Consider the following 25,830-nt stretch of genomic DNA (forward strand, 5'->3'; position numbering starts at 1 on the left):
TTTCAACACGGTGAGGTGAGCCCTCTGATGCCAGCTGTCTGGTAGTAAGCAAAGCACTCTTGAGTCGTCTAGGGACACTAGAAAGAATGTGGCTGTCTGCAATTTGCAAGTATTTTACAAAATGCTCACTCCTGGTATGATATTAGGTCTCTTACAAATGCATTCAGAAATAAAAAAAAAAAATTTCTTTCAAGTACAAAAGGGATTATGAAAGTCACATGTGAAAAAAAAATGTATATATGGCAGTTATAGTTTAGGATCGTCAGAAAAGCTTTCCAAAAACATCAAGTGAACTTTAGTTCTCAAAATAAAATCTGTTTTGTCTACAGCACCATGATAAGTTAAGACATAAAAACAGAAAGCTCATAGTTCTTTGAAGGATTTCATTAGCATGACCAAGTTGAATTTCCTAGTCTGAAGGATCTGGGCTGCCTTCTATTTCCTTAGTTCTGTTTCATGACATTGGCCTAATGGGCCACTAGAATATAGTGCTGCTGAATTCAGAGATTCTTTTTTCTGAGGAAAACAACTAAATTTTATGACATGAGTGGATATAGTTGAATGTGGAAAAGAACAAGCAAAAGCTCTGGTCAGTATGCTGAACTCAAGTGGAGAGCATGCTATAAACTGCCTCCTGCCTCCCAGAGAAACGAACAGATGGCTCCCCCAACTGTCCCCTCCCCAACCGCTCTCCAAACACCAAACCAAAACAACCCCAACACAATGACAAAACCCAAACCATCACAGTGACGTACATTTAGTGATTCATTCACCAATGAAGGCTCCCTCTGTAGCTCAGCTGTTCAAAAACAAAAATGAGAAATAGGGAAATTGAATATTGTTTCTGAACCACAGAGAAACAAATTTAGAGATTTTTAGGGTTGTTAAGTAGGACACATGTTGGCCTAGCAGCCTCTGTGAATTATAAAATTCTGACCAGTTATTTTCTACAATCTATGGTCTGTCATACTACCAGAAAAACAACAGAAATTAATATTGCCTGCATTTTTACAATAATGGCAGTGGTACATTAAATCACTAAAGTGGTTTAACTATGTTGGTGATCTGTACTGTAACTATTGAGCTGCAGTGTAACGCTGGTTCATTTAAAAATAATGCCATCAAATGAAAAGTTAGATCCTATCCCCTCAAACAGCGATGGTGTATTTATATTCTTTGGAAACTTGAAGTACAAGGTCTACTGTTTCTACTCAACAATGACAGAACACACATTTTTCTTTTAAACAACTTCCTTTTACGTAAGTAGATCTCTTATTGAACCACACCTAAACACAGTAAAGTAATCTGAAATATAACTGTGGGAACAAAGGACTTTAGAATCCAAAAATGTTACCTTCTTGACAATTAACAAATCAGATGCTAATTATTTGTACTATAACACATACATACAGATTTTAACTAACACGTGTGTTCAAGTTCTGGACAGATTAGTCAGCCTTAGGGTTTTAACATGTCAGCATGAATGGCTTGCCAGGTCTTGGGGTGGTCTTCCAGGATTGCCTTCTTCTGCTTATAAGGCTCGTGAGGTCACACATTTTGAAGGTTGCCCTTTCAGATGGTTTTGCCTGGGAAGGTCCCTGCCCTGAATGCTCCAGATAGTCCTAGCTAAGGATTTATATACACTGCTCCTTACACACTGCCTTTCTCTTTGCCTTGTCCACCTAATGCACAACCTTCAATATCTGGCTCCAAATTAGGGGAGTGATAAGTGCTTATCAAAATTCAAAACATATATTCTTTGATCTTTCAATTCACTTTTATGGAAATACTTGGGGAAACACGTAGTTACATGCATATGGAAGTTCACTGCAGCCTTATAATAGTAAAAACTACAAAAACTGGAGACCACTAGAAGATCTAACAAACGGGAGAATGCATTATAGCTACTATTGAGCTATTAAAACAAAAATGAAGTTGATCTATATACGTTGACAATGAAGGATGCCCACAATATATGGCTGAGTAAAAAACGGAATTACAGAACAAGATAAATATTATGATTTCATTTTTGTTTACATACCCAACTGTATTTAAGGTAGGCACTCATGAGGAGTGGGAAACTTTATTACGCACTTCTATATATCTTACTTTCTACAGTTAAAGGAGAGAGAGAAATTGGTTCAGCTTAAACACAGGCCTTCCCCAAGGCCCAAGGGCCCAGCAAAGCTGACCCCAACAGACATGAATGTATTTTTATTACAGGTAGCACCTTCCTCATTTGTATGTCCATCTCAGCGAACTCCCTGAGGGCAGGGACTGCATGCTCCATCTTCATTTCCCTACTGCTCACCAGTACCTGGCTTACTAACATTTGTCAGGGGAATAATTTAAGAGATGAGTTGACTACAGCAGACTGCTCTCCTAGCACCTTCTGCAGAGCCCAGATTGTGGTCTGTGGCACAACGTGGTTCCAGAGACACCAATTCTACTCTTGCCTGCCAAACAGAGCACGTGACTTAATTTAAGTCAACCAGCAAGTTATATTCATCTGGTCACAGTAATTAGTCTAAGGTGAACACAGCTACCTAAACTGAAACAGAATAAATCTCAGGATTTTGGCTGGGAATGACAGGACAAAGATATTCTTTTAGAGGCCACGAACGAGAAAGCACTTACCTCTGTTAGGAGATGAGGGAGAAGATAAGAAACTGGGCCTTTGCAAGATGTGTTTTTGAGGACATCATCATGCTCGTGGATCATGCTTTGTTCGAACTTTTCAGTTTTGTGAATGCTATGGACTGGATGTTTGTATCCCCCCAAAATTGAATATACTGTCCCACCATATATTGAAACCCTGACCCCCAGTGAGATGGTATTTGGACATGAGGCCTTTGGGAGGTGATCAGGTTTAGATGAGGTCACGTGGGTGGAGTCCCTGTGATGGGATTAGTGTCCTTATAAAAAGAGGAGACATGAGATCTCTCTCTCTGTGCACACATGCACGAAGGAAGACCACGTGAGGCCATAACCAGGAAGAGAGCCGTCACCAAGAACCCGACAAGGCTGGCACCCTGAACTCGGACTTCCAGTCTCTTGAAGCATGAGAAATAAATACTTGTTGTTTAAGCCACTCAGTCTATAGTATTCTGTTATAGCAGCCTGAACTGATAAATCAGTGAGCTAATAAATTCCCTTTAGGCAAATATTTGAAGGGTTTTCTGTTACTTGCAACCAAAAATCCACCTGACTTGCACAGACATTTCAACGTTGTCAAAAAAAGAACTGGCTTAAATTTGGTCACGTACTCTAAAGTTCCTACTGCTTTTTTTCCTAGTTAATGTGCGCATCAGAAGAAAACATACAATAGTGACTGGACTACAAACTAGAAATAATTTTCTATTGTCACAATTCTCATTTCCACTTTCCTAACCCAGTGGTTCTCAAAGTGTGGTCTAGGGACCCCCTGGGAGTTCCTGAGCCCTCCCATTAAGAGGTCCACAGGGTCAAACTATTGTTATAATAATACTAAGATATTATTCACCTTTTAAACTCTTGAGTACACAATGGAGTTTTCCAGAGTCATATGATGTACCCACAATTAGCTGAAAAGGCTATTAAAATCCAACCATGTATGTGGGATGTTGGATTTTCTTCATATATTTCAACCAAGACAACAAATAGCAACAGACTGAAAATAGAAACAGATATGAGAAACCAGCTGTTTCCTCTATTAAGCTAGACAAAGAGATTTGCAAAAATGTAAAATAGTGTCACTTTTCTTACTAAATTTTGTTGCTTTGGAAAATCTAGCTATTTTTCATAAAAAAAAGTCACTTATATTAAAGTGAGTTAACTATATTGAATTAATACATATTTTATAACTTTCTCAGTTTTAATTTCTAATTTCGTAAATGTCAACAGGTACAACCCCTATAACAAAAGCTCTTTGGGATCCTCAATAATTTTTAAGAGCATAAAGTGGTCCTCAAACCAAAGCGTTTGAGAGCTGCTGCCCTAATCCTTTCTGATACTGAGGCTCTCCCTTAAAAAATCTGCAGCAGTCTGAAGACTGCTGCACAGAGACACTGAGAAGAAGCTCTGCACGCTGGGAGCAGCTTCAGCGCAATCACTGGGGCAACAGCCAGAGTCCCAGGGCCAAGAGTGGAAGAGGTTTAAAGAAGTGGGCGCATGGGCTGCAGACTAGCCTTTTGGAAATGAGCTTCGATAGCACCTGAAAGGGCAGGAAGGTGCACAGAGACACATTTTTGGGACAGAGCAAGCATTTGCTCTAAAGCAACTTTCTTTATGCTACAATTATTTGGAGATAATAGATTTAAATAATTACCTTACATGAAATTGATTGACACTTCATAACAAAAAGTATATGTTAAAAATGAAATAGTAAAGAGTTCTCCCTAACCTATTTAAAAAGTGAGAGGCAAATTCATATCGCCTGTCAGTGTTTTATTATTAATCAGCTACTGATTTAAAGCTGCAATGAAAGGTAAAACCACATGCAAGGAAAAAATAATGTGAACAACTGTTAAAAGGAACTTACCTAGTCCACTTGGCTTTCTCCCACATGGACTTTCTGGTGGTGCTACAATTTCATGGTTTTTCTCTTCCTCTGTTGGTACAAATGTCTAAAAAGTCCAAAGCACCAATAAAAAGCGAGTTAACTGAGGTTTTTACAAGAAAGAGGCAAGACTAAACTCAAATGAATTAAACAAAAACACCCAGCATCTTATAACAATATAAAAGTCTACTTTCAAGTCTGTGCAAAACTTAAAAATGAATACGTCAACTTTTAAAAACAAAAAAATGAAAAATCTATCTAATCTCGTATTTCATCCATCAGTAGCTCTCCTACTGCTGTACAGGAAAACCCAAACTTAGCACAACACACAAGGCCCTTCCTGATCAGGTCCCACTCCCTCACCATGCTGAAGTCTCACCATAGCTCACCTTGAACCACTACAGTGCCCGGGACTCACCATCAACCCTGAGCTCTGTGTCTAGAATACACTTCTTTGCCTGGAAGGCTCTTTCTTTTCTTGTTCCTCTGGTAAACTTCTACTTGCAAAATTCCACTCAAATGTTCTCCTTGCAAGCCCTCTCGGGTGCCCACCCATTGCTCCTGCTGGTGAGTTGAGGCTCCTCTGCACTACTCATAGCCCCCATGTTTACTGCTATCTTGTTACGAAGATTTGAAGGGTGCCACGAGATCAGGCTGGAAAGGGGGCATGGAGACTAAATTGTGTAAAGCACAAAGGCCATGATAAAAACAAATTAGATTTTCTTCTAAGTGTGATGGTATGCCATTGGAAATTTCAGACAGAGTAACGGCATGACCTAATTTATGTTTTTAAAGATAACTCTTGAGCTGTGTGTGTCACAGACTGGAGAAGGGAGAGGCTGGAGAGGAAGGAAGTCCAATGGGGACACTACTGAAGTAGTGGCTTAGACTAGGATGGCAGCTGTAGAAACAAAAATAGGTGGATTTGTGTTACATTTTGGAAATGGAAACCATAAGAATTGGCAATGGATTAAACGTGGGGTGACAGGGAGAAACTGAGGATGACTCAGGTTTCTGGTTTGAGTAAACGGAATTGAGGATGGCACTATTAATTGAGATTAAGGAGGTTCTTAGCTTTTCCCCCCAAAGGGTGTGACACTAACAATACTTAACTGTCTTAAGTAGAACAGGAGCTATATACTGCTTAAGAGTATATATATAGTAAAATGGTACTTAATGGTACCACTTACAGTTCAGCATAACTGAATTATCAGCCATACCTCAGTTTTCAAGTTGGCTTTCAGTTCCAATGCTCCCAAAACACTCGATGAAGACTCTTCATTGCCTAATGAAATTCAAACCATGAAACCAATTTAAGAATTTGCTTGCAAAATACATCCTGAATCACAAGGTAACAGAATGCTGTCATCTAGTATGCCATGCCCCCTTCCTCTGCTGTTTCATTTTGCTGTCAGTAGAAAATAATAAAAAGGAATATGTATGAAATATCTGGGATGAAAGGCAGTGGTCATTTACTCATTTTTGGGGGAGTGAAGCTGTGTCTTGCTGTTAAGATGGCTGCCCAAAAAGAATGATAAAATATTATTTATGGTGACATTTCCAAGTATTTTTCTACAGTGATCTGCATTGTTTGTCCCTAATAGAAAATATTCTGGGCCACTGAGGTATATTCTCAATAAAGACGGTGGTTTATGAACAGACTCACTTTACTTGCTTCACGTTGACACAGCAAAGTTGAACAAAAAGTTAAAGAACTGTGAGGCAGACAAAAAGAAAAAGGAATTTTCTCTGGTGGAGACTTAATTCCATCCCTTGTTTTGGTCCTTTCTTTCTCTCTCCCTTGTCCTTCTGTGACTTGTGTCTTCCAGCTTCCCTCACCTGCCCACACATAAACCTCCAAAGAAAATCCTTCCTTTCAAGAGGCTGCAGGCTTTCCCTCGCTAACAGCCCTTCTATTTTTGCACCTTCAGAAGAAAAAAGGCGGAGGAAGGAGTAACAGATTGTAGCAATGACTAAGTCATAAAAACTTCTGGAGCACTCAATTTACCCCAGGCTAAATTCAATGAAAAATTTTAAAGTTACTTATTTCAACCCTTGAAACATTTCTTAAATGTCTCCTATTTAAGTCCCCATAACATACAAGACTAAATCTACTAGTCTCAGCTTCCTGAGGCTACATTAGATGATATCTAAGGTCTGTTCTGGTTTAAAGTCCAGGATGCTACATTTTATACAGCCGGAGTGGGAAAGAAGTCAACGTCCCTGACGCCCTCAAGCCTAGCCCAGGTGCTCCCTTTGAGTTCTCACGGCATCCTGTGCTTAACCCCACACTAAGCACCTGTCACACTACAGTGTCACTGCCTACTCATAATGCATGGCTGGATCCACATTATCTTCCCATCTTGACTGTTTATCTTTGTATCCCCAGAGTCTAGCATAGTAGTAGCTGGTATGAAGTGTCCAAAATTGGAAGGTATAAGGAATGACTGAGCTCAAAGCTTATACCTTTGAAAGTTACCAACTATTTCTAAAAAGACTAGCACTCTCTGCAATCTGTCAGGAGGGAACACATTTCTTTTCTCTTTCAAACAAATTCTTAACCAGAAACTAACCCATTTTACCTGAACAATAAACTCAGTTAAAAAAAATAATAGTGTGCTCCCTTGATTAGCAGTAGCCAGTTGGACCGAAGTGACACATACTGCAAATCTATACTAAGTCAGAGGTAGGTTGGAATGATGTTTGTTTTTGTACTATTACTCTCATTTTATACAACAGAAAACTGAGCCTCAGAAATAATTTTTTTCTAAGAGGCACCCAAGTACTATGTAAGTTATTTAAACTCTCTGAATCTATTTCCTCATTTGTAAAATGACGGTGATAAAAAAAATACTCATTTCAGAGTTGTTGTAAGGTATTCTTCAATTTGATTGACAAGAAAATTTAAGGTCAGAGGTTTAGTAATTTGCAACAGTCGTGCAGATGACACGTGGCTAGCTGATTTTCCGTCCCTTGGCCTCCTGCCTCTTCTCTCATCGCACAGGAGAAATGGGTCTAAGGTTTTAAGCTTTTAAACACAAGTTTCTTTTAGAGAAGCTCAACCTTCAAGTTTGATGAGAGTTATTTTGTGACATTCTGGAACCAAAACCATCATTTGAGATTATCTTAAATGTACTCTACATACAATCACCTTTGTAAAATGCTAAAATTTGCAATTAGAGAGACTCTCACCTTTGTTACACAAATTTTCTTCGGAAGAAACAGTGACCTCCAGGTCTCCTTCCTCCTGGAAGGATTTTGTCATGCCATTACCATCTCCCGTTTTCTCAGCGGATGCTTGAACAGTCCATTTGCCACTGTGATCAATCTTTACCGTCAAGTCCTGCTCACATTTAGGAGCCGAAAATGCAGCTGGAAGGACTGTTGTGTGGGAAGGAGCAATTTCTGCTTCTTGGCCATTAATACAGCCAGTGGCGGTGGTTTTAAAGTTGCCCTCAGTCCCCCCCTGGTCAGGAGGAAGAGCGGACTGCTCCACTGCAGCGTCTCTGACTTGTGGCATATCATCAGCTTCTATAGCATCGGTATTTACTGCTGTCAAACAGTGAATACTGATGGAGGAGTCTTCAGCCGTCTGTCCAGATGTTTGCTCAGGTCCTCTCAGATGGACAGGTGAGTCAGCACTTCTCTCCACGACCCTATCTGCTGAACAGCTCCCCGGGGTACTGTTCCCTGGTGTCCCTGCCTCAGGGCTTTTATCTCCCCTCTCAGCAGAGCTCAACCATACACTCTTCCCTTCTGCATTTATGAGGTGCAAGGTGCTCTCATTTTGTCCTCTTCCTGCAAGAGGTACTTTGCCAGGACAGTCATTGCCACGCCTCTCTTTCTCTTGTGCACACACAGCACCTGGCTGGCCTACCCCAGCAGAGAGCACGCTGACTGACGTACTGTCTCGTGCTTCCTGGGAGCTCACAGCCATGACAGGGCCTACTTCTTTTCCTTCTGTGAATGGCCCAGGACGCTGACAGTTGTTCTCAGCAATTCGGCTGGGCATAGGGACCTCACACTTGCTCACCTTTGTGGCTGACAGGTCATCTTTTCCTTCTGGATTGTTTGCAGTCAGCTGATTCTCTTCATGTCTCTCTAGGCCAGTGACAATTAGCACACATTCAGCCGTGCTGGTGGAGATGATGGCAGCATCACTCAAGTCCTCCATTCTTGCAACAGTGGGCTGATCTTCATCGGGTGGAACAGCACCCATCATGACTGCTTCCCGTCCTTCAGAAGTGCTTGTGGAAATCATGGTGGTGTCACTTATCTCTTCTGCTGGTGTGACTGAGGGATGGATTTCCTCCTGAGGGATGGCACTGGACACTGGGCCCTCACAGTCTTCTACTGAGCTTGTTGAGATGATAGCACTCCCGTCTTTTTCTTCCATGACTGTAACAGATCGCTCATTTTCACTCTCCACAGCTACACCAGAAATAGAGGCCTCGCATTCTTCTGCTATGCTGGTGGAAATGAGAGCACATTCATCTTTCTCCTCCTTGCTGGTTGAGGCAAGAGGACTTTCAACTTCTGTGGGCGCACTGGGCATGGGCCCCTCGAAGTCGTCAGTGCTTACCAAGATTGGACCTTTAGCTCTTTCTTCAACTGTTGCAATTGGCTGCTGACTTTCAGCACATTTGATGGTTGTTGCACTGGAAATAGGCACTTCAAATTCTTCCCCTATGCTTGTGGAAATCATGGCACACTCATCTTTCTCTTCAGTTCTTGTAGCAGAGAGCTGATTCTCATCTCTTGAAACTGCACTAGGCATGGGGGCCTCGAATTCTTCCATGTTTACTCTGGTGTCTTCCATATTTTCTTCAGTTCTCAGAGCACTTGAATGACCTTCTTCCACGTCTACAATCGTGTTTAACTGAGTGGTGTAATCATTTGTTGTACTGGTGGAAATCAGCAAGCCTTTGCCTTGACTTTTGCCCCCAGCTAAACAAGTTTGGTTGGTAATACTGTCACTGGCTGTAGTAGCCATGAGGCCATCACATTCTTCATTTTCCACGGAGGTGATGATACCTTCATCCTCTTTCTCACTCGGTGATGTGTGATGAACTTCATATTCTGGGACTGCACCAGATACAAGTACCTCATAACTGGCCCCCACAAGGCCAGTGGAAATAGTATCTTCAACTTTTTCTTTTCTGGTGGGCTGACTGTCACTTGGATCTGAAGCCACACTAGTCATGGGACCCTTGTAACCTTCAGGCACTGGTGCCGCTTCACCCTTTCCTGACACTGCACTGGTCACACTGCTTTCTACAATCCCTTTTGCACTGGAGCAGATCTCTGTATCTTTAATTTCCTTCTCCACACCACTCATGCTATCAACATTACTTTCATTTGCATTTGTGATGGCCACTCCGGCCTCAGCTTCCACATGCCCTACTGCAGTACCAATCTGACTGTCCCCTTCTTCTGCACTTTCACAGACTGATACCCCTTCACTTTCTTCTTCTATCCCTGTGCAAGTTGAAGCATGCCCAACTTCATTTCCTCTTCCAGTACTAGTCACAACACCCTCATCTTCATCATCCTCCTCTTTTGCACCTGTGCTGGTTACAATGCCTTCATCATCACATGGACCAGCAGCGACTAATGGTACATTAGTGACTTCTTTGGCTACTGTGCTGTCCATTGCACTCTCTCCATTTTCTTCTGATTCAGAACTTATAGCAAAGCCTTCGCTGCTCTCTTCTGAACCTGTGCAACTTGCTGGCCCCTCTCCAACTTCTTCTGTTATCCCTGTGCTGGTGACTGCACTTTCACCTTCTGTACCATCATTCACGGAACCATCTCCTTCTTGCGCAGCACTTGTTCCTGGTGGTGTGTTATTATCTACCAGGACCACAGCTGCACCTGTAACCATGTGCTCCACCTGTGGCCCTGCACCAGTTACTGAGCACATAACAAAGTTATCCCTTTTCTCTTCTGCTCCTGTACATGTCACAGTCCCCTCGGTTTCTTTTATGGGGCCCATTCTCATCATATTTCTCTGGAATTCGTCTGCCTCTTCACTGCTTAAGGATCCCTCTCTTATTTCTGTCCCAGCACTCGTTACTGCTCCATCACTTTCAACTTCACCCATAAAAGTAACAGTTCCTTCAACTATTTCTGAGTCTCTATGTGAAGAACCATCATCACACTTTTCTTCAGAGCCTGCACTGGTTACAGCATCATCTTTCTCTTCTGTCACAACACTATTGACATTCTCTTCAACTTTAACAGTGTGAGCGGTCACGAGGTCTGCTGCTGTTTCTTCAGATTCAGCCATAGTACACTCTCCACTTTCTCCTTCCTTGGTGCTTGTAAGGAAAGTTTCACTTTCAGCAAATCCCTCTGTGACAACGCCCCCACCTTCTTCAGCTGCAGCAAAAACAGTGCATTCGCTGGCTCCTGCCCCAATGTGAAGAGGACTGTTCCTGGAGCAGGCACCTGTTATGAAGCCTTCATCTGCCTCAATGCTTGTGCAAGGCACAGCCACCTCACCCTCTCCTGTTTCTGAGGAAGTGGTTGTGGCATCCCCTGCCTTTACTGGGTTTAAGATAACATCATTCTCCTTCTCTTCAGTGCTAGTGGCAATAGAATTCTTTTCTGCTTTATCAGACCCAGCTGTCACATTCTCAGTTTTTCCATTCCTTTGGTGTAAAATAGATGATGCAGCATTACTTCCAGCACTGGTGTCTACCTCATTGTTTTCATTCCTTCTTTCAACATCAATTGACATGTTTTCTATTTTACCTGGGCCTCTACTATGGTTAAGTTCAACAGTTTCAGCATCTTTTTCTGTACTCATATCTACCACATGGTCAACAGCAGTGCCATCATTTCTGTCATTTTCTACTGCAGCTCTAAACGTCTGCTTTGAACTGGGCTCTGTACTTAAGTCACTTTCTTTCTTGGCCAAGTCTGTCAAGCCACCTTCTTTGTCAACATTCTCATTTTCCAGAACCATGTCCATGAACTTGCTACCAAGAGGCATGTTTACTTTCCCTTGTTTACTCTGCAGTACCGCAGCCTGGTAGCCTTCTGGAATGTGTCTTTTGCTATCTATGCTTGCTTTTGCTGGTGTATCTACTGTGGAAACTGTACCACCTTCTTCGCTGTTACTTGTCCCAGGGATTTCTGATTCCCTAACAGTCAACCTTTGATTAGGGTTATCAGAGTGGTCCACAGGTGACGTGCTAGCTGTGCCACCTTCTAAAACAGTTCTTTTGTCAACTAAAGGAATTACATCTGAATCATGAGATTGTTTCTCAGGCACAACAGTCACTGAACTTAAGGGTGGTGAGGGGTCTAAATCTGTGGAATGTTCAAGAGCAGCATCTCCTCGAGCAATATGTTCTTCAGTGGGTTTGGTTGTGTTTCTCAAATTCTTTTGTGCCTTGTCATTTTCTGAAAGGGCATGAGGTAACATTCTATGACTAGTTTCAGAGTCTACATTCATTTCACAAGTTACTTGAGTGGGTTCTTTCTCCCCGGGATTCGGTTTGGACACAGCACTTTGGATCTGCACTTTCTTGGTCAGTGCGGTTTTATGGTCAGTGTGCTTTTCAGAATTACTAATGACTCCTGTTCCATGTCCCAATTTACAGGCTTGAGTTGCTGTTTTTGATTCTACTGTGGAAGTTCTTAACTCATCCTTTAGAGCTGTGGCAGTAGTTTTTTGTTTCATAACATTTTCAGAGTCAATGTCTTGCTGAGAACTATTATTGCTACTGTCCTGGGTTTTAGATACTTCAAACAAATTTTCAACAGCTGGCTCAGAATCAATTTCCATTGGCTCTTGTTCAGGGATCAAGGTGGGATCATCACTTTTTTTTGGTCTCTGAAGGGAGGAGCTACTGGGAGTGCCCAAGGTGTTCGCTGCTAATTTTTCTTCTCCTTTGGTCATTTCTTGGGATAAGCTTCCTCTTCGATTTTCACACAACCTTCTACTTAATTTCTTTTCCAGGACCGAACTATTCCCTCTGGCCTTTTCATGATTACTATCAACTTCTTTACCATCCTTGTCATCTGATTTGTTTTCTTCCTTCTTTTTCACATCCTTACTACTATGCTTTAAGCTTCTGCTTTTGTGCCCATCTGATAACTTTCTCTCAAGTCTGGAGGAGCTTGAATCTTTATCACTCTTATATTTCTCCTTTGCTAATGGTAACTTAGCTCTGTGACTAGAATCCTTCTGGGTACTATGTGCCGAAGCAGCACCCTCTAATACGGGCTCAAGACCAGTTTCCTCAGGTTTGTCCTCAGCTTTAGACTTTCGCTGTCTATCTGGGTCACTTTCTTCTGTGTTCTTCTCCTTATCTGGTTTTGGAGTGGTCACCTGTTTTGTGACACTTTCTTGTAATTCTGTTTCAACTACTTTTAACTGTTTGCCTTGACTTTTTGACTTAGACTTTAACATAAGTTTCTCTTCTAACAAGCTCTTTGTTCTTCGCCTCTCCTTGTGAATGACCTCTTCTGGTTTTGAATTACCATCGAAATTAGTCGAGTCAGTATCACACTTATCCTCTGAATAACTTTCACTTCTCCTCTGTAATGTGATACCATGTTGCTTGGAACTCAGAGAATCTTTCTGAATTTTAGAATCACTCGATCTTCTTGACTTGTGCTCTGCCTTAGTTTTTTCAGCTGACATGTGTCTCTCTTTTTTGTTGTTTTCTTTACGAACATTCTCATCTGTTTTTATAATATATTCAGAAACTGGCTTTCCATCTTTGCCTAAAATTGATAATTTCCTTTCATTCCTATGTTTACTTTTCCGTTCAGCTTTATCATCTGAAGAAAGCTTTGTTTGTTGACTTTGCTTTTGAATACTTTCATCTACCCTTAAACCTTTCTCAGAAGGGTGAAGTTCAGTTTCATCACCTGTTTTATGCATACTGTCACCTTTATATTTATGTTTCATAGACAATTTGTCTTCTGACAGAGTTTTCTCTTTTTCAGGCTTCTCCTTGGAGGATTTCGCCTCTTTCTTAGGTAGGTTTTTCACATGTGGTGTTTCAGAATCATCTTTCTTTAGATGCTTTTCATTTTTAAGTGTGCTTTTCTGTTTCTGGGGTTCTTCTGTGCCACCTTCTGAGCGTTCTACTTGTCTTTTTCCATCTCGTGTATCAGTCTCTTCTTGTGTCCCTTCCACCACAACAGGGGTAGAGGTCCGTCTTCTATGTTCTCTTTCTAGTTTGGGCTCATTTTTGCTCTCATCAGCTGAATGCAAAGACTCTGAAAGTCTCCGGGCAGGTTTACTTGGTTCACTTTTTGCATGAACATGCTTCAAATCCTTTGAACAAGACACTTTTTCCTTTTCACAATGCTGTAAGAAACAAAAGTTACAGGATAAAGAATCAATTTTTATCTTCAAATTTAACATTTGGGTGCATTCAATATGTCGAGTGCTGTCATATATGTTACACCATAGTCAATCTTTGCCAGCAGCCTGTGGTAGGTATTATTAATCTTATTTTATGCAGGAGGAAACTGAAGCTTAGCATGAGTCAGTAACTTGACACCTAGGCAATGAGTTCAGATGATCTCATTCTGAGTCTAGTCCTCTTCCTACTACACCACAGGCATCTTTATAGAGACTAGTTATTTCTCCTGAGATTTGTCCATGCATTTAGGAGGCCCTCTTTAACTCTAAATTGCTAAAGCACACAAATGCTCAGTAGTCATTAATAAATATAAACTGAATGAATGACAATCCAATGTTCTTTTCAGTCCAAAAGCATAATAATGATACAGACAACTTAAAAATTTTATATTGAAATAAACTTTTCCTATATTTTAATTTTGAAAACCAAATTATTTATAGAAACCTCATGAATTTAGGTTACTTGTAGGGCATTCTACTTAGGAAGTTTCAAATGCACACAATAACTCACAGTAACAGTAACCATAGCACATATAATGTACGTATATGTTTGTGTATTCAAAGGAAGGTACTGATAGACCAAAGCATGTCAACTTTCCTCCCTACCCCACAGTATGGCACTTGGCAGGTTATTAATGTTAATGAGTGCATGCTGACTAAACACACTTTAGTAAAGACTCATGGACTATTAGCTATAATTATTCTTATTCAAATAATGGGCTGAATCTCTCAAAAAGACCTCTAAGTCTCTAGTCAGCTTACCACTGCATCTCCTTACAATTTAACACACAGATTAACATACTTCTACTAACATAGGAACCAAGATATAGTGTCTTAAAAAATACTTTAAAACTATATTCCTCAAACAAAGAACTAATAGAGATTTCATCAACCTAATTTTACAGTAAGTTCTAACCAATTAATGTGAATAAAATTTTGAGATGATTTTTCAAAGAAATTTATCATAAAATAAAAAATATTTAAAAATATGCCATTAAAATATCTGGATATACTTATAAATATGCCTCTAATTTATGAATAAAGAAATCAAGAATATTCACTGGATATGAATAAATAATCAATTATTAGTTTTCCTTTGGAAGTTTCAGCTATAGAATTATAAATATGGCAGTAGAAATAAGGATTTAAACCCAATGAAAGCAAAAGTTTATCCCAAGAAAATAATCCAAAAAGGGGAAAAAATGTACTCATTGCACATATTTTTACTATTTAAATTGATCAAATCTTGGAAACAATCTAAGTGCTCAACTATAAGGAAATGCTTAAATTATAGTACATCTATTCAATATAATACCAGGAAATCATTAAATATAATAATTAGGAAGCTTACAAAGTAACATGAAATGAGTAAGAGGGAATGTTAAAAACATTTTGCAAGATTACATCCACTCTACAAAATTACCTACATGTATGGATGAGAAACGAAAGAGAATGAAACTGGTGATTTCTATGGCAAAAGGATTTTAGGTCTTCTCTCCCTTTTCTGTTTCATTATTACTACTGGCAATTTTGTTATTGCCAATATAAGAAATGGGGTGGGTGGGATGGGAGAGAGGAAAAGTAGAATAGTAGCTATTATCTGGATAAAATGATCACACGCATCAACTCGTCAAAATGAGGAATTCAGGCCATAACAGGATGGGGGTTCAAGAATGTAAGGTAAGGATTTTTTACTTAACATGGAAAAGATGAAACTGCATTCCAAGTTTTACTCCAAAGGCCTAAATGGCCTATATCTGACAAAAGAGCATTTAAAATGGGGTTTATGAATTAGGACACACCTCACTTGTTTTGAGGGTTTCTTTGGAATCTTCTTCAGATAGCTGTTTCTTTTTAGAATTCTCTTCAACATTCCTAAGTGAGAGAAAAAGTCAAATATGAACTTTGTTTGAATCAAATGTAAAAATTTCTCAGGAAGGTTAAAAAAAAAAGCTCAGCTTTCCTTTACTATAAACACTTGATCCACAAATGGAGACTTGTTTCATTTCAATTTAAATCCTATTCCTAGTAAACAGAGGACATCACAATTCCAAATGTGACATGGACTATTCTCAGTGCTAAAGGAAGTATACTTGAAACAAAAATTCCTGATTTGTTGCTTGAGATAAATATTTAACGGGCTATAATTACATTTTGAAAGTCTCACCATCTTTTGAGTAAACAGGGCAGTCTTATTTATTCAGATCAATAGAAATGAGTTAAAATAAGAAAACTGAGAGCTAATTCCTCTCACTGAGTTCTCCAAATTATTGATTTAGCTATCTTGAAGTCTGTGATAAATGTACATAACCGCATCTTCATGGAAGAGCGAAATTGTAGCCCACGGCTCATATGACTTCATAGTCACTCTCACTCTCTTCAGTTTTCTAATTCTTGTAGAATTAAATATGATAATGAAGTGTTAAAAAAGAATTTGGTTCAGATCTCTGGTTGAAGGGGAGAAGCTTGGAATACTGGTGAAGAGAATTGCCTGGAAAGACTAGAAAATGGATGCAATCACTGTAAATAGGTGGTTTTTGAATGTCCAGAATGGGGATACTGCCTGAGTACTTCTAGAGGGTCCATAAACTCTCTGAAACTCTAGGACAACTGCGTGTTTATATATGTGTATTTTTCTGGAGAGAGAGTCCAAAGTTTCCATCAGATTATCAAGAAGGTCTGGGACGCCCCCCCAAAGAAGATTACAATCCACTACTTTGAAATATTATAGATATTAACACAATGAATTATGATATTAAACACGCAACTCTAAGGTCTTTCATAAACATGCAATAACATACATATTCAAGGTATGGCTCTTTACTGTCATTTTCTTTCTTTCTTTTTTTTTTTTTGTGAGGAAGATCAGCCCTGAGCTAACATCCATGCTAATCCTCCTCTTTTTGCTGAGGAAGACCAGCTCTGAGCTAATATCTATTGCCAGTCCTCCTCCTTTTTTCCCCCAAAGCCCCAGTAGATAGTTGTATGTCATAGTTGCACATCCTTCTAGTTGCTGTATGTGGGACGCGGCCTCAGCATGGCCAGAGAAGCGATGCATCGGTGTGCACCCGGGATCTGAACCCGGGCCGCCAGTAGTGGAGAGTGCACAATTAACTGCTAAGCCACCGGGCCAGCCCCAACTGTCATTTTCAATGCCTCTCTTCTGAAAACGTGCCACGAGAATGTTACAAGGGGAATGTGGCCAGATGAAATATATACCTTGAATCTTTTTTTCTTCTTTTGCTTAAGGCTACTTTTTTCTCTAAAACCTTCCGTTCTTTAAGGACTTCTTTAATTCTGGGGGCTTTAGGTTCCAAAGCCTTTGTTGATGATTCTTCCAAGTCCACACTATTTTTGCCTAGGAAGGAAACAATCAATAAACTGTGTTTCAGAACAGAGTTTTATAAACAACATAATATTTATTTATTTTTCATTAAGATTTTCTAATCACTGTAAAAATGCAAAATAGCTTTAATGTTCTGAAGTTGTGCTGGAATAAAAATAATATTTTAGATGAAGAAATCTTATCCTTTTCAATTTCAAATACTTATAATTGTGTATGTATTTGTATATTACACAGGATCAGTACCTAGAGGAAGTTTAATTTTGTTCAATGAAATACTCTAGATAAACGTTTGAGATTTTAGTTAACATAAAGCATAGATTAACTCCATTAATATCACCAGCAAGGCGTGATTACTCACATGTTAGCAATCCATTTTCCAGTGATAATTCATTCCACAATCACTAGAAAATAAATTACTAACATGTGAGATGTGTAAGCTGGTACCCAATAGAATATTTAATTTAGATACAGCAATATAATAAAAAAAGTGACGAAACACATCAGATTAAAAAGGAAATCTTCCACACTGGAAAATAATTTTTTTTTAATATAACAGCTTTCCCAAGATGTAACTTAGATCATTTTGTTTCATAATCACATCTCGTAAGTAATATGAATATCTAGAAAATAATGGAATATATAAGATCGTTTAATAGATTCAAATTAACACCTCCTATACCTTGAATCTTAGCTTTTGAAGACTTTGTCTTTTCCGCTTTCTGTTTTCGTTTTTCTTCAAGTTTCTCTCTATTAATTTGCCTTCTTAAAAGCCTCTCTTCTTTTTCTTTAGCCTAAAACCACAAAATATTCACAATTATCCTGACAGATTACCAGGCAAAAGCAAAAACATCCTGAAAAAAAAAATGTTTTCCCTTCAAATGTTCTTACAATTTAATGGGCTCTGCAAAAGTGCACATACACTACATAATCTGGAAGCTACTAGGAGAAAAAAGAGACAGACATGAAAATTTTTCATTACTCTTTCAGAATGCTATAAAGAACGGGAAATGTATCATTTTGGGAAATAGTGGCTTAATAAATTGGTTACTTCAATTACAAGGATAGCTATGAAAATATCTGTGAGCATCAAGTGTACACAGGTAGGTTCTCCATAATTTTTCGATTATTCTTTTAGGAGGAAGTTGAAATGCAGATTCAAGTGACAGGCTAGTCCTATAATAAATGTGACCTGCTGGTTATACTCTTAGGACCCAGGTTTTGGATATGGGACTTTTTCCTGCCCTATTGTAAAGCCAAGGAGAATCCAGTCATTGTGTGTTACTCACACCACCCGCTTCCGGCCCAGAACTCAAAGTGCCAAAAATCCTAAGCATAGGCGTAACTCCTGATCAAGTAAACTTTTCAAGAGATGTGCCACTATTAGCATTGGTGTACTTCCTTCAAATCATTTTTTCTATGTAATGATATTTCCTCATTCTAAAATGCATAACTTTTCATATTTTAAATGACACTGAAATTGTAAATCATCTGAAAACCGATGTACACATACCACGAGGTAGCAATTTTTTTTCTCTAAAAAGCTGTTAATAATTCAATGACACATCTTATAATTAGAAGTATTTTCAAATCCAGGAAATACATGGACTGCACTTCCCTCTTAGTATTATGTTTCACATATTATGTTTCACATCCTATCTTTCTATGGCTTGATCCATATTTGATTCAAGCAATTCCACACTGTGAAACACTTAGGTTGTTACCTGTTTTTCACTACAGTTAATCATGATGACATGAACATCCCTGTCATCCATGTATGTCTATTCTGCCTAGTTAAATGACAAGGTTTCTGAAGGCAGAACCTGTACGTCCCTGTTTCATATGCTCCCCAGTACCTTGCACACAGACTAGTCAAGTTTGTCAACCTTGTCAAATCTGACTTACAATAGACTGACGCCGTTGTTCCACAGTAAGTTCGTCATCAGAATCACTGTAATACTTCGAGTAAAGATATGGTTTGTGAACATAAGAATGCCGTACACTTTTTGCTTTTCCTTCACTGGGATCACTGGTTTGAGTTTTTGTTTTGTTCTGCTTGTTCTCTTCATCTGGAAGAAAGTCAATAGAGGAGTGCTTCTGTGAATTAGCAATAAAATCAACATTATGCTTAATCAATATCAAGCAGCAAAAGTAGTATCAATGCAGTTCAAGTGTATCTGAAGGTTCAACAGGGGAAATACTAGTATATAAAAATTCAGAAATTGATATTTTTAAAGGCTATAATCTGTATCTTGATTTATTTCTCAACAATTAGCTTCTCACACATAAGAAAAGCAAAGAAAAATTAGACTGTAGAGTTATTTATGTTTTCTTGACAAATAGTTGATTCTCATTTGTATGTCAGCGGACTTAGTATGAATGCTTTACCACTGTTAAATTGAAGAAATTCACTTGAAGCCATTCTTTAAAGTAAACTTGAGATTTTTAGGACCACCTGTGAGTCTCTCATTTATGGAAGAGGCAAGAATCAATAACTGGCCCTACACCAAGTATACACTAAAACCTCTCTACCTTAGGAAGGCGGGTATGTTTCCCCATGACACAGCAAGAAGTAAAGAAGAAAACTTGGTAAATAAGGTTTTCATTTCCTACCACTTAGTACTCTCAAAATAGCCATCTTCTTACTTTTTGGATCCCATACATATAAAATCTAGCCTTGTCCAGGAAAAAACTTGAAAAGACCCCCACAAGCATCTAGAATTAGAATTTTAGTTAGGCTAGAGAAAGTGGAGTGTTCACAGGATGAGGAGCATTCTTCCTACAGAATACAGAACTGACCTCACGAGGATAGATAGGAAAAGTGGCAAGTGCTGCTGTTGCTTTTTTGGGTTGGTAGTTTAGTTTTTTAATGTGTACTAAGAAAATGAAAAATGAAAGACTGAAAAATACACTTGTGGTATTAAAAGCTTCTACTTTTTCTCCTCTATGATTTTCTCTCTAGGTATTCTATCCAAAAGCCAGCGGCCAATTCAGAAGATGCTACCCACAGGCAATTGCAAATAATATTCAACATTTTTGAATTTTAAAAAAGGTCATAAACAGAATTTAATCATATGGTAAAGAACAGTATAAGGTGCTGGTTAGAAGCCCAGACTCAGGTCTGAAATTGACACCTGAGCTCACTAGCTACTTGACCTAGGACAGGACACCTTCTCTTGGTGACTTTGTTTCTTCAACTGGACCCACTTCTCAGGGTTGCTGTGAGGATAACAGAAGTATTACACAGAATAGTGTACTAACTTAGCATAGAGCCTGGAACATAGTAAGTGCTTAATAAAGGTTAGCTGAAAAACAAAGTGTATAGTAAAGAGAGGGCTAGTCCTTACCCTTGACTTCTGGGAGGGAATCTCTAAGCCTCTGGAATGCCATAGCTGACAGGAGTGTTTTTGTTTGCCTAAGGGTCTTGGGTCAAGCCAAATTGCCTGTGATTTAGAGTGGGTCATAGGGGGCTTAAGGTCATGGGGTATCCGCTTGACCTTCAGAGGGGCTGGAGACTGAGACCAGACACACGGGCAGTCAAATATGTCTACGTGATGGAACCCCAGTGAAAGCTTCGGACATCAAGGCTCTGGTAAGCTTCCCTGGTTGGCAATATGTGTTGTCAGACGTTGATGCTGGGAAAGTAATGCAGTCCACTGGACTCCACCAGGAAAGGACAACTGGAAGCTCCATGTTTGGAACTTTCTTGGATTCTGGCTTATGTGCCTCTTCCCTTGGCTGATTTTAATCTGTGTCCCTTAGCTGTAATAAACTATAACCACGAGTTTAACAGCTTTCACTGAGTTCTGTGAGTCCTTCTAGCAAATTACCAAACCTAAGGTTAAGTTTGGGGACCCCGAACTTGCAAATGATATCAGAAGTGAAGGCAGTCTTGTGGACTATGCTCCCCCAAACGTCACCCACACACATCCACACCATCTTCATACACATTAACTCATCTAAATATTATAATCCAAGGGGATGGAGTTAAGAGATAACCAATGCTTGCTGAAGTTTAGTAACTTACCAAGCTTGTTCAGACAGACAACCTCGGAGCTGGGACTCAGATACAAATCTTCCAACTACAAAGTCCCATGCTCTTGCCACTATACCAAACTGTCTTTCACGATACAGCCATCTGAATACACAAATAATGCTCGATGGGAAGCTTCACAGAGGCATTATTAAGTAAAATGCTTTACCATCTGATGTAATCTCTCCTTCTTCCATGCTATCAGACATTACAACTTCTTCCTCAGTGTCTTCTTCAAAAGATGAAAGGTCACTGGTATGGACAGAGCTAACTGTGATGTCTGTTAGTCCATCCACATCAGAATCTATCAAAGAGCAATCTCCAAGAAGAAAATGAAACACAGAAGATAAATCATCTTGTTACAAGAACGTACTCAGCACTCAATTCCTAAGTTACATTTAAAATTTTCTGATTTAAATACACGTCAAAAAACTTCAACTTTCGAAAGAAAAATCTCTCATCATTAATAAGCAATGTCAAATAAGGTAGAGCTGTTTCCAGAAAATGTAAAGACAAACTAGTATCCTGTAAAAATAACTAAACGATTAATTTATGATGTAAATGATATAAACAAAAGAAAATTTTAAGCAAGTAACTATTTCCTATCTAATATTTTATTTTAAAGATTAAGATACACAACTATGAATTAAGTTGTTGAAATAATTTATATGAATAAATTACAAAATTTCAATAAGGTTTAGAGTTTCTCTGTTCATTTTCGTGACTTGGTCCATTAGTGTAGAAAAGAAATATACAAATGTTTATTCCTCATTTTTCAGCAAAGGGGATATATGTTGTCAGGCTTTTGAAATATAGGTATCAAATTCATGAAAATTTGAAGCAAATTTGATACCCTCCTCCCCCACCAATGGACACTTTTTGTTCTTTAAATCATTGGAGATTTCTGCAAGTTTTTATGTACCTTCTTTTGCCCCTTCGATGGTTTTAGCTTTACTACTGTTCTTTTCTGAAGGAAGTTTTGAACACTCTACTTCTTTTTCCTTTGGTTGTTTTTCATCTTTTACTTTTTGTGTATCTTCACTCCTTTTTGAGTGATCAAATTTCTTTTCAGTCTTTTCCTTCTTTTCTTTCTTTCTTTCTCCTTTTTCGTTGCTGTCTGGTTTCTTTTCACCTTTGTCTGTTGATTTATTTTTTTGGTCACTGTTTTCCTGTTGAACATCCTTATTTAGCAGAATTGAACTACTACTCTCTTTCGTGTGATTTTTAATTTCTTCCACTGGACAAGGGAGATCATTAAATTCTTCGGACTTAGGGGCTGTTTCCTGTCCGTCCCCTGCAGAGTCAGATGTAGATTTTTCTTTATCAGCCATGTCCTCTGAAGTTCTCTCTTTCTCAGTACTAGTGTCAGTGCTTGGCTGAGATGGGAGTTTTTTGGATACTCTCTCACTGGTCTTGGCATTTGACGTTTCTGTCGAAGCCCTGGCAGCACTAGCTTCTTGGTTAAGAGAAGTTATGGTTTCTAGGATTGACATGGCATCATTGGCTACATTAGCACTGGGCCCAGGAGCAGGGACACCTTTGAGGGAAAGACAAATTTTAGAACAAATTTATGCAGAAGGTAAACCCCTTGGATGAATCAATACTATATGCCACTGCTGTCTGTATGGATGCATGTGCTGTGCCGATCATTTATACTCCTTTAGACTTCTCAGGTACCAGTGCTCGTACCTAGCACATTCTAAATTCTCTACCTATCTAATACGGTATCTTAGGAAAGGCACCATACAAATATGAGAATAGTCTAGTTCCCAGAAAAAGAAAATATTCTCTAATTATTTTAATTATTTCCTCTGTTAAAACACACACACACCCTTAATACACTACTAAAATGCCTATTATTTTGTATTATTGTAAAAAAAAAAAAGGAATGTTATGCCAGATGAGGAATCTGGGTGATATTTAAAATAAACACAATTTCACTAGAGTAACCAAATAGAGAAATATTTTAAAGGACCAAATACCCCTAACTTAATACTCAGTTCAAGAAGAAAAGCAACGGAACTGACCAAGAGTAAAAGCAAAGCACCTTGTATAATGACGGAAGAGTCTGGTTTCTCATCATCTGGAGCTATGCTGCCACTTGCTTCCTCTTTGTGATTCAGCGTGGCTAAAAACTCATGCACAGCTTTCTCCACCTGAGGTCTGAATGTGTGGTTTATCTTTGGATCCACAACCTGAGAAATGATTCGGTCGATACCAGACTCCAACATTCCTGATCTGAAACATAGGATGATTTACAGAAAGTTAAAAAAATAATTTCATATTATTTGCATTAATCACTTTTAAGTAAAACTGTATCTATTATATATATGTTCAACCTTAAATTGCCCCAATCCATTCATCTGGATATGTACAATAAATAAATAATGGAAAATAAGTTTCACACTATAGTGGCTTTAGATATACCACAATGCGAAAAAGTCTGTAAACTTCCCAACACTGGGTCCCTAGCGCAAATACTAAAGCAGAAAACAAAAAACAATATGACACACCCTTAGAAATAGACAGAGTCCACTAGCTAGAGCCCAGGCTTATCGAAGAGGCTTATCTCAGCCTACCCCTGCTTGTGGCCAAGAGGAATAAATGATCACTAGAGCCGAGTTCTGGGTATCAAATAAATCTATGGATTCTGCAACTTTTTTTTCTAGAACAGAAAAATGTAAGCCTTTTAAAAGTACTAGAGTCTCCAGCAAACCCAAAGAACATACACAAAGCATAATTTCATCAAACTTACACACACGAAAAAAAGAAAGAAAGAAAACTTCAGGAAAACAAAAATAAAACTTAAGACTTCTGGTTTTCTTTTTATTATCTTCCTGCTATAAAAACTAGATGATTTACTCATTCCACAATTATGTTATGAGTGTCTTCTACAGAATAGGCACCATGCTGGCCTCTAGGCAGCTACAATCAGATGGGGTCCCTGTTGTGGTGGGGAGATAGACACAAACAACAGAAACACAAGAGGACGGGTACCAGGACACACCAGATACCGCAGGAAGAGGAGCACAGGAATTATTAGGTATGTCCAAGGTAACCTGAGAATGCTTCACAAAGAAGACATTTGAGCTGAGTCTTCCTTCCATAGAAGAGAAGGGGAAGAAAGAGCTTAAAGAAATATCATATATAAGAGACAGATAAGCAAAGAGGGCAACAAAGTCAGAAATGTGCAGAAAATCACAAAGGTGTCTGAGCAAAACAAGAGGACATGCACTTATTTTAAGAAATGTACTTAGACCTTGTTTCTTCCTAAGAAAGAACTTTAGGGGTCAAAGTTCCCTGGACAGTGTTGGAAGAGTGGGTGCTAGTCCTTTCCAGCTTCTACCTTCAGGCTCTTTCTGTAGAATGGGGGAGGGGTCTCTCCTACACTGACAAGGCTATTTTTGAGTGCAGCTCTGCCTGGAGTGGAGGATGGATTTGATTTTCATTTCCCGAGGCACCTTGCAGCCTTGTGATACTACAATTCTACTTATGTGGGCCATAGAGAAAAATGAGTCAACAGTGCATGAAGTAGGTAACCTGCTTTTTAAAGTTCTAAGATAAAAAAGAATACTAATTCTGAAAACATTGTTACTCTTAGAGGTGTCTTTAAAATATAGCAGGTGGAAAGGAAACAAGGACAAGCAATTGGAAAAATGTTTTGATTTAAGGCACAAGCACAAAGGCATAAAATAAAAAATAAACCCCATCCACCCCAAATTACGGCTTCTGTCTCTCTCTGTTTGCCTATATTCTGGACCCTTGTCTACTCCAGGCCACTCTCACACAGAGGTCAGCTCTGATCTTAAATAATAATGGAGGCCAGTGCTAACGACCACCCTGCCCTTAGTGGGTGCACTCTAGTGAGTGTGGCCACCGGTGCCTCACCATAGCGAGAAGCCACTGCTCTAGGTTGAAGGGCAAAGCCAAAGTGCCAGCAGCTGGCACTGTCCTGGTTAAAGCTACTTCTTTGTCTTCCTTTTAAATCCTGTTCAGTTAAGATCATTATTTCTGAGCTATCTAGCATTTTTAGATTCTGTTGTACAAATGAGCATAAATAGAATAAGATTTTTTTCCCCTATTGAGTCGGCAGACTCAAAATGGCAATTGTAGATGGTTCAACCTAACAGAGTCAATTCAGTATTTCTCAAAGTATATCTAAGAAAAACTTTGAAATTCTATTTATAGGGGCTAGTCCATCTCTATACCACTATTTAGACACAACTAAATAGCGTCCTTCTTTAAGGTAGCTTTAAAATGTTGTTATTGGTAACATATAACTTTACTAATGGAATTTAAATAAGAAAATAGTTCATTTAGGGCCGGCCCCGTGGCTTAGCGGTTAAGTGCGTGCGCTCCGCTGCTGGCAGCCCGGGTTCGGATCCCGGGCGCACACTGACGCACCGCTTCTCTGGCCATGCTGAGGCCGTGTCCCACATACAGCAACTAGAAGGCTGTGCAACTATGACATACAGCTATCCACTGGGACTTTGGGGGGGAAAAATAAATAAATAAATAAATAAATAAAT

The 25,830-nt window shown here is 39.1% G+C and overlaps 1 protein-coding gene across 5 annotated transcripts in view; it reads right to left on the reverse strand.

Annotated features, from left to right (window-relative positions):
* The window catches only part of BOD1L1 (biorientation of chromosomes in cell division 1 like 1), a 54,277-nt gene that overhangs the window by 19,706 nt on the left and 8,741 nt on the right, over nt 1–25,830 (reverse strand). For 4 of the 5 annotated variants that reach the window (XR_009220929.1, XM_058546742.1, XM_058546740.1 and 1 more), the window contains exons 3-13: nt 23,349–23,539; nt 22,224–22,838; nt 21,471–21,620; nt 19,174–19,337; nt 17,951–18,062; nt 17,145–17,283; nt 15,728–15,800; nt 7,730–13,868; nt 5,758–5,822; nt 4,520–4,604; nt 756–799 (exon numbers count right to left, since the gene is read on the reverse strand). Coding sequence is in view for 4 of the 5 variants with exons in the window: in XM_058546742.1 (XP_058402725.1) it covers nt 756–799; nt 4,520–4,604; nt 5,758–5,822; nt 7,730–13,868; nt 15,728–15,800; nt 17,145–17,283; nt 17,951–18,062; nt 19,174–19,337; nt 21,471–21,620; nt 22,224–22,838; nt 23,349–23,539 (7,777 nt within the window). In the remaining variant the exon portion in view is untranslated. Of the gene's footprint in view, nt 1–755; nt 800–824; nt 3,650–4,519; nt 4,605–5,757; nt 5,823–7,729; nt 13,869–15,727; nt 15,801–17,144; nt 17,284–17,950; nt 18,063–19,173; nt 19,338–21,470; nt 21,621–22,223; nt 22,839–23,348; nt 23,540–25,830 lie in introns of those variants that run through there. The other variant, XM_058546743.1, reaches the window with a different exon arrangement.

The sequence above is a fragment of the Diceros bicornis genome, chromosome 8 (assembly GCF_020826845.1).
Source record: "Diceros bicornis minor isolate mBicDic1 chromosome 8, mDicBic1.mat.cur, whole genome shotgun sequence".
NCBI lineage: Eukaryota > Metazoa > Chordata > Mammalia > Perissodactyla > Rhinocerotidae > Diceros > Diceros bicornis.